Below are 9,546 nucleotides of genomic sequence, written 5' to 3' on the forward strand. Positions count from 1 at the left end.
ATATCCCTCCAAATCCTTCATATACTCATCCAAATACCTTTTAAATGTTGCAATTGTACCAGCCTCCACCACTTCCTCTGGCAGCTCATTCCATTCATGTACCACCCTCTGTGTGAAAAAGTTGCCCCTTAGGTCTCTTTTAAATGGCATTAGTTTTGCTTGTGGTTTGTATAGGGTCTTTCAAGTTCATTTACCACCACCTGAGAAAAAGAACAGGAAATGATGTCACCAACCCAAGGAAACCTAAACATATAAATAGAAAGTTGGCCATGCCACAATGCTTCATCTGGAGGCTTACTGATGTTACCTAGGAGGGTGATGAAAAGTTTGGAAATGAACCTTGCAGCTCAGCGAGCAAAACTACATCCAGAACCTCAACCTGAGTTACAAATCTTCTCAAACTCGCTAATGTCTAGGCTATTTTACAAAAATTCATTCACGGTTGCTGTATGTAAAAACAAAAAAAAAATTGTGTAATTGTATAAACTGTATGTACTAGGAGAAAATAAGGACTGCAGATGCTGGATATCAGGGTCGAGAGTGTGGCGCTGGAAAAGCGCACAGGTCAGGTAGCATCCGAGGAGCAGGAGAATTGACGTTTCGGGCATAAGCCCTTCAGGAATCTTGCCTGACGAAGGGCTTGTGCCCAAAACGTTGATTCTTCTCCTCCTCTGATGCTGCCTGATCTGCTGAGTTTTTCCAGCACCCCACTGTCAAATAAAATGTATGTACATCAGATTAATAAAAAAATGAGCCTGTGGTCTATAAACAGGACCTTGCCATGGGGACTGATTCAGAGGGAGAGAAGGTCAAAGATCCAATGAAGATAATTGTGCCAATCTTACTGGATACGAACATTAAATCCTATGACAAAATCAGGATTATTCTTCTATACATCTTCCTCAAAAACGGTGCAGTATAACTTTTGGAAAATTCTTTTTTTTAAAATTTATTTGAAATAGTGTTATGTTGTCCAATGTTAGTGTTACAGTTGTGGTTCCCAATATTTATCCCTTTCACATGATGACCTGTCACACAGTTGATTTCAAAACAACCTCTGACAAATGTCATGTTAGCTCTGTGTAAATCTGCATTGTCATATTTGAGGTAAGGCAATTAAGTTGACAAAAGCTAGCATTTTTACAAGATCAATTCAATGAGATTATTTGGCTTTGTGACAACAAAACTTAACAAGTGGGCCTGGAGAAGTGGTGGTGAGAAACGTAGAATTGGCCTCTTGCCTCTTCATCTTGAGTTTAAATCCAGCTCAAAAGTTTCTTTTGGTTGCGATGGTCAGTGTGAAATAGATTTGAGTCATCAATTCTGTTTTTATTTTCATTTCACTCGTGTGTGCACTGCTGGCAAGCCCAGTATTTATTGCCCATTCCTCTACTCTTGAATTGAGTGGTTGGCAGACCATGCCAGAGGGCACTTGATAGTCAGGCACATTGCTATAAATCTGGAATCATCTAGGCCACACCAGGTGAGGATGGCAGATTTCTCTGACCAAAGGACATTGTTGTAAAAACCCATGATATTGTCGTGGACATCATCGCTGAGAGCAGCTTTTGATTCCGGAAGGCATTGATTGAATATAAATTCTACCACTTTCTAGAATGGGATTTGAGCCCATTTTCCCCAGCTACTGGCCTGTGCCTCTGAATTACTAGTCCAGTGTTATTTCTCACCACCACCTTGTGTGAACATGAGCTTGTACTCCGGTTGGTCCTGATTCTACTAATTGGCCATGCCTTTCCAATGAAATGTTTACATAGAAAATGTTGCAAAAAAAGTAAACTGATGCTTTTTTTTCCTCCCAGGTTGGGACAAAGGCACATTCTGTGGAGCTGTAATCTGCATTTTGCATTGCTTGTTGTTGATATGGCTTGTTTGTTTCAGGCAACGAGTCCTTTGTGTAGAATTAATTCCCCTTGACCTTGAGTACAAAATGCATCTTTTATTTAAATATGCATCTACAGTAAAAGATCACCTGATGTGATTTGCTGAACTTACACTCAACAAAGTAGCTCTTTGAGCTTTCAAGTAGAAAGTCTCAATCTGACCATTTAAACTTGAACATTTCAGTCCTATACTTCACAGGAAGTTATCAAATTCATTGTCTGTGCTGCATTATTTGGCTTCTGCAAGGGTTGAGCTTGAGAGAACAGCATTAACTGATGTCCATTCACATTGGTGGGACATCGTTGTGTATAGGTTGGCTAAGGATAATCATGAGTTAAGTTGGGGTGCCTTCCTTATGAAAACAGTGTGCCATTGTTTCTGATTGAAACTTATAGGATTCTGAGATGACTTTACAGAATAAATCCTGAACAGTTATTTCCTGTGATCAGAAAAACTTCAACTAGATGGTATAGTATTAGATTTGATTGGCCGTTTAGAACTGAAACCAGGAGGAATTTCTTCACTTTCAGTGGCCGGTGAATCCATGGAATGTTATATCCCAGAGACCTGTGGAAGTGCAATGAGTTTATTTAAGGCTGAGATCGCTTCAGTTTTTGACACTGAAGGAATCAAGGGATAAGGTCATATGAAGGAAAGTACAGTCAAGATTGAAGATCAATTGTGATCCTATTGATTGGTGACACATCTGGTTAAGGAACCATAAGAAATGTCCCTCCTCAAATATCAAATCCACTGTTACCTCACCAATGCCAAGAATGGCTAAGTTACTGTTAGATTATTGTGGTTCTGTTTGGCGAGCTGGGAGCTTGTGTTGCAAACGTTTCGGCCCCTTTCTAGGTGACATCCCCAGTGCTTGGGAGCCTCCTGTGAAGCACTTCCGTGATGTTTCCTCCGGCATTTACAGTGGCTTGTCTCTGCCGCTTCCGGTTGTCAGTTCTTGCTGTCTGCTGCAGTGGCCAGCAAACACATCGACCTGGACCCGATATACCGGCCACTGCAGCGGACAGCAAGAACTGACAACCGGAAGCGGCAGAGACAAGCCACTATAAATGCCAGAGGAAACATCACAGAAGCGCTTCACAGGAGGCTCCCAAGCACTGAGGATGTCACCTAGAAAAGGGACGAAACGTTTGCAACACAAGCTCCCAGCTCGGCGAACAGAACGACAACAACAAGCACCCGAGCTACAAATCTTCTCCCAAACTTTGATTACTGTTAAGTTCTTGTGGAGGTTTTGGAAGCCACATGGGGAAAGTTAAGAAATATTCTTATTTCTGTCATCTTGTTTCCTCTAGTTAAACCTGCTCTGTTTGATTGTTTCAGGGATCACAGAAGAGAACCTCACCAAACTTATTCAGCATGCAAACATCCAGGAAGACAGCAATATCATCCGAAACTTTCAGAACCTGGGTACGACCATCATAGCTGGGGTATGCACTATATAAACTGACTGAGTTTTGTTTTCCGTTTTTGCTTTGTATGTAGCAGTTGCGAAAGTAGTATTCTGTTTCCAACACACAGACATAAATTTAATTCTTAACAAAATGTGACTGTAACCCCTTCTCAATAATTATTTTCGAAGTCCAGCTGTAAAAAATGTGGGTTCCTAAATTATGACAATATCCTAAAAGCAGAAAATGTTTTAAATGTTGAGACAAGGCAGCATTCATGATGAAGATAGTGAGCACTGCAGATACTGGAGACCAAAGTAGAGAGCGTCATGCTGGAAAAGCACAACAGATAGGCAGCATCTGAGGAGCAGGGAAATCGACATTTTTGGGCATGAGTCCTTCATCAGGAATGAGGCGTGTGGGCCGGTGTCTGAGAGAAATGGGAGGAGTGGTGGGGAAGGTAGCTGAAGGTGGGGACAAGGTGATAGGGTGGAGCGGATAGATGGCAAAGGTGATGGTAAGGTCAAGAGGGCAGTGCTGAGTTGGAGACTTAGGATTGGGATAATGTAGGGGGGGGAGGGGCAAAGAGGAAACTGGTGAAATCCACATTGATCCTGTGGGATTGCAGGATCCCAAGGTGGAAGATGAGGCATTCTTCCTCTGGTGATGAGGGTTTAGCAATGGAGGAAGCCCAGGACCTGCAAAAAGGCAAGTAATGAAATAAAAGGTGAGGCTAGAAAGATGTTAAATTGGTATTGGTAGATTTGATTTTTCCTACTTGACCCACATTCAGCCATAGACTCTGAAATGCAACTAAGTGTTGTGCTATTATTTAGACACATTCTAAATACACATTGGGATGGTGTTAACTTGCAGTTCATCAGATGTTTATGAAAGTTGGAAGGGCAATGATTGGAAAACTCTAATTCAGAGAACCATAATACAAACACAATTTTCTGCTGACTTGGATATGGGCGATAAATGGAGGATATTGCAAAGATGGGCATTGTGTTTGCTGATGGATACTAGGATCGGGAATTTAGATATTGGGTCTTGCTTGAACAGGGCACCAGGAATCCACAGTCACTTTGAAAATGGAGGAAGACAGAAAATGCTGGTATCTTACATTAGTGAAGTTAACCTGTATATATTTTAACTTCATTTTAAGAGTGGATCATCTTCAAAATCTAAACCGGAAAGGAAATTACGAACAGAGTCAACTTACCAACTCTCCAGGTGGACTCCTGTCATCAAAGATATCATGGAGGTATTGTGGTTGTAATTTGATTAAGTGTGAGTTTCCAACTTAGGACAGAAGGCTGCTTGTCACTTTGCTGCATATTCAGTGATCATGAGGTGACTGGTTTATCTCTCTCATTCATAGCTGATATTTTCAGGATTTCATGAGAATAGACGATAGGTGCAGGAGTAGGCCATTCTGCCCTTCGAACCTGCACCACCATTCAATATGATCATGGCTGATCATCCTTAATCAGTATCCTGTTCCTGCCTTATCACCATAACCCTTGATTCCACAATCCTTGAGAGCTCTATCCAACTCTTTCTTAAATGAATCCAGAGACTGGGCCTCCACTGCCCTCTGGAGCAGAGCATTCCACACAGCCACCACTCTCTGGGTGAAGAAGTTTCTCCTCATCTCTGTCCTAAATGGTCTACCCGTATTTTTAAGCTGTGTCCTCTGGTTCGGCACTCACCCATCAGCGGAAACAGGTTTCCTGCCTCCGGAGTGTCCAATCCTTTAAATAAGATTATGTCTCAATCAGATCTCCTCTCCGTCTTCTAAACTCAAGGGTATACAAGCCCAGTTGCTCCAGTCTTTCAGCGTAAGGTAGTCCCGCCATTCCAGGAATTGACTTTGTGAACCTATGCTGCACTCCCTCAATAGCCAGAATGTCTTTCCTCAAATTTGGAGACCAGAACTGCACACAATATTCCAGGTGTGGTCTCACCAGGGCCCTCTGCTTCTATACTCAATCCCTCTTGTTATGAAGGCCAGCATGCTATTAGCCTTCTTCACTACCTGCTGTACCTGCATGCTTACCTTCATTGACTGGTGTACAAGAACACCCAGATCTCTCTGTACTGCCCTTTTAGCTAAATTGATTCCACTTAGGTAGTAATCTGCCTTCCTGTTCTTGCCACCAAAGCGGATAACCATACATTTATCCACATCAAACTGCATCTGCCCACTCACCTAACCTGTCCAGGTCACCCTGTAATCTCCTAGCATCCTCCTCACATTTCACCCTGTCACCCAGCTTCGTATCATCAGCAAATTTGCTAATGTTATTACTAATACCATCTTCTGTGTCAATATATATTGTAAAAAGCTGCAGTCCCAGCACTGATCCCTGCGGTACCCCATTGGTCACTGCCTGCCATTCCAAAATGGAATTGGTCACTTTCCTGCCAGCCAACCAACTTTCAATCCAAGTTAGTACTTTGCCCCCAATACCATGTGCCCTAAGTTTGCTCACTAACTTCCTATGTGGGACTTAATCAAAAGCTTTCTGAAAGTCCAGGTACACTACATCTACTGGATCTCCCTCATCCATCTGCAGAGTTACATCCTCAAAAAAAATTCCAGAAGATTAGTCAAGCATGATTTCCCCTTCATAAATCCATATTGACTCTGACCTATCCTGTTACTTCCATGCAGATGTGTCGTAATTTCATCCTTTATAATAGACTCCAGCATCTTTCCCACCACTGAAGTCAGACTAACTGGTCCATAATTTCCTGCTTTCTCTCTCCCACCTTTCTTAAAAAGTGTATAACATTAGCCACTCTCCAATCCGCAGGAACTGATCCCGAATCTATCGAACTCTGGAAAATAATCACCAACGCATCCACAATTTCTTGAGCCACCTCCTTCAGTACCCTGGGATGTAGACCATCAGGCCCCGGGGACTTATCAACCTTCAGACCTAACAGTCTCTCCAACACTAATTCCTGGCAAATATAAATTCCCTTAAGTTCAGGTCCTTCAGCCACACTTACCTCCGGGAGATTGCTTGTGTCTTCCCCAGTGAACACAGATCTGAAGTACCAATTCAATTCTTCTGCCATTTTTGTTCCCTGTAATATATTCCCCTGTTTCTGTCTTCAAGGACCCAATTTTAGTCTTAACCATTTTTTGCTTTTGCCTTTCACATACCTAAAAAAGCTTTTACTATCCTCCTTTTATATTTTTGGCCAGTTTACCTTCGTACCTCATTTGTTTTTCTCTGCATATTTCCTCCTTAGTAATCCTCTGTTGTTCTTTAAAAGCTTCCCAGTCCTCTGTTTTCCAACTTATCTTTGCTATGTTATACTTTTTCTCTTTTAACTTTGTTTCTTAACTTCCCTCATCAGCCACGGCCACCCATGCCGCCTCCTAGGATCGATGTTTCTTTTTGGAATGAACTGATCCTGCAACTTCTGCATTATACGCAGAAATATCCACCATTGTTCCTCCACTGTCATCCCTGCTAAGGTATTGCACCATTGAATTTTGGCCAGCTCCTCCCTCATAGCTCTGTAGTTCAATTATTCAACAGAAATATTGTCACTTCCGATTGTACCCTCTCCCTCTCAAATTGCAGATTGAAGCTTATTGTATTATGGTCATTATTTCCCAATGGCTCCTTCACTTCTAGGTCCCTGATCAATTCTGGTTCGTTCCGCAATACCTGATCAAGAATTGCCTTCTCCCTGGTCAGCTCCAGCACCAGCTATTCTAAGAATCCATCTCGGAGGCACTCCACAACATCTCTTTCTTGAGGTCCAATACCATCCTGATTCTCCCAGTCTACCTGCATGTTGAAATCCCCCATAACTGTAGTCACATCTTTGCGACAGGCCAATTTCAGCTCCTGATTCAACTTGCATCAGACATCCAGAATGAGCTAAATTTCTTTTGACTAGTAAACCTGAGAAATAGAGAATAGTATTAATTTGTGTATAATAAAATAGTGAATGCAAAGATTATTATGCATATTGAAGTTGTAAAAATGCATATGCTTAAATCGTTTTAAAAAAAGTGTTGGAGTTCATAATATGTAAATGTTGCACACTATGGTTATGTATTCAATATCTCATCTGAAGTATTCATTCTTCTGTGCACATTACCTTCCATTAGTTTGCAATAGTATGTATATTTATGTAAATCTTGTCCATCTTATAGGATGCTACGGAAGAAAAGCTTTGCAAAAAGCAGTGGCCATTTGTGTCCGACCCTGCCCCAAGTGCTGCAACACAGACAGCTGTGAGGTACATGATTGAACCCCCATAACGTCTTGCATCATTTGAAGGCAAAAAACTAGTCACTTTGTTCCTATAGCAGTGCTGTGTGAAGATCCTATATATTTTCAGAAGAGAGTAGTTAGTATAGAAGTTATTTCTCAAGGTACGAGTACAGATCCCACCCTGGCAATTTTGAAAGTTTAATTTTTTTTAATAATTGTAGATTTTAAGAGCTGGCATTGTAAAGTGGCTATGAAAGTGTCTGAAATAATCCAGCTAATTCACAAGAGTCCTTTTAGTGGAACACCCTGCTGCTCATCCTGATCTGGTCCATGTGTAACCCCTGTGCCACACTGGTTTATCCATCCTCCAACAGCACTAGCAAGTTATTCAGTTGCATCAGACCATTACTTTGGCTATTACTTTGGGCAGCTGAGGATGTTCAGCAAATGATCATCTTTTCAGTGTTGCCAGCCACCAAAAGTGATGGTTTATTCATCCTCTAAGAAGAGGAGGTTGTTTGCGCGTCATTATCCCCGTGCTAAGATTCTACAACCCTGAGACAATCCTTTCGTTAATAGCAAATGGGGTAACATTAACAAACCTTGTTGTTTCCTCAAGCGCCCGCTTTGGTCATTGGCACAAGAACAAGACTCCAACAGAGTACAGAATTGGACCCCGGCTCATTGTTTTTGTTATTGGGGGTGTCTCCATGTCTGAGATGCGCTGTGCATATGAAGTAACCAAGGCTACAGATGGCAAATGGGAGGTGTTGATTGGTAAGTCCTGTCTGTTTTCTATATTTAACTTCTATCATTGGTTCCCTTGCAAATTTGCATTGAACCTTTGCAAACAATCATCTTCTGATTCCCAAACTTGTCTTTCATACAACCTGTAAAATTGAGTGAATATTGAAATTGGCTAGTGAATTTGGTGGTAGGCTGGGAATTATGGCTCTAATTTACTTATAAACTACTGCACTGTCTGAGTGTAGCAGGTTTATTCTTCTCTCAAACTGCAGTGACTTGAGGTTAGATCAGTAAGGGAAGTTTGCTTCGGTAAGATTAATTCTAATTACTTCTGGTGTGGATTTCTCTAGGCTTAATTGATGGGGAGCTTCTCCCAACTCCTCAACCAGGAATTGGAATGTTACATGGCACCTATTTACAGTACCCCTCCTCCTCAATCTATTTTGCTTTAGTACATGTTGCATTTTATTATGCTTATGGGTGCAACAATGAAAATTTTACATTGACTGACTGACTGACTGACTGACTGACTGACTGACTGACTGACTGACTGACTGACTGACTGACTGACTGACTGACTGACTGACTGACTGACTGACTGACTGACTGACTGACTGACTGACTGACTGACTGACTGACTGACTGAATTTAGCATGTAGAATAACTTAGTGTGGGTTTAAATTTTATTCAGAGAGAGAACTGGGAAGAACCTGCTGGATATTTGACATTTTGGATGTTGGAAGCATCATTTCTGATGATGGGGAGAGACCAGTTTGACAATTTGAGTCATTCAGAGTGAGAAATGAAATTGGACACTTTGTGTTGGCCGTATGATCAAGTTTTGAAATGTTTTTGGAATCTCATTCTAGCGAGTGCTGGAAATGGGTCGAGTGATTGAATGCATTGAGAACAGAAGGATTGAAGGATGTGATATACATTTAACAGAAGCATTCTTATCTGCGAAATGGAACTGCTTTCTGGGGACAATGGTATTTTGCTTTGCCTGAAAACTCGTTTTGAGAAGATTTTTAGCTCAGGTTGAAGTTCTCGATGTAGGTTTGCTCACTGAGCTGGAAGGTTCATTTCCAGACGTTTCGTTGCCCTACTAGGTAACATCTTCAGTGGGCCTCAGGTGAAGCACTGCTGCTAAGACCTGCTTTCTATTTGTATGTTTGGGTTTCTTTGGGTTGGTGATGTCGTTTGCTGTGGCGAAGTCACTTCCTGTTTTTCTCAGGGGG

At 41.7% G+C, this 9,546-nt stretch overlaps 1 protein-coding gene across 1 annotated transcript in view; it reads left to right on the plus strand.

The window, feature by feature from the left end:
* The window catches only part of stxbp2 (syntaxin binding protein 2), a 69,014-nt gene that overhangs the window by 54,405 nt on the left and 5,063 nt on the right, over positions 1 to 9,546 (plus strand). Inside the window, exons 14-18 of the mRNA XM_060855326.1 lie at positions 773 to 911; positions 3,247 to 3,353; positions 4,483 to 4,581; positions 7,501 to 7,586; positions 8,181 to 8,338. Coding sequence (XP_060711309.1) covers positions 773 to 911; positions 3,247 to 3,353; positions 4,483 to 4,581; positions 7,501 to 7,586; positions 8,181 to 8,338 — 589 coding nt within the window. The remainder of the gene's footprint in view (positions 1 to 772; positions 912 to 3,246; positions 3,354 to 4,482; positions 4,582 to 7,500; positions 7,587 to 8,180; positions 8,339 to 9,546) is intronic.

The sequence above is a fragment of the Hemiscyllium ocellatum genome, chromosome 45 (assembly GCF_020745735.1).
Source record: "Hemiscyllium ocellatum isolate sHemOce1 chromosome 45, sHemOce1.pat.X.cur, whole genome shotgun sequence".
NCBI classification, from domain to species: Eukaryota; Metazoa; Chordata; class Chondrichthyes; order Orectolobiformes; family Hemiscylliidae; genus Hemiscyllium; species Hemiscyllium ocellatum.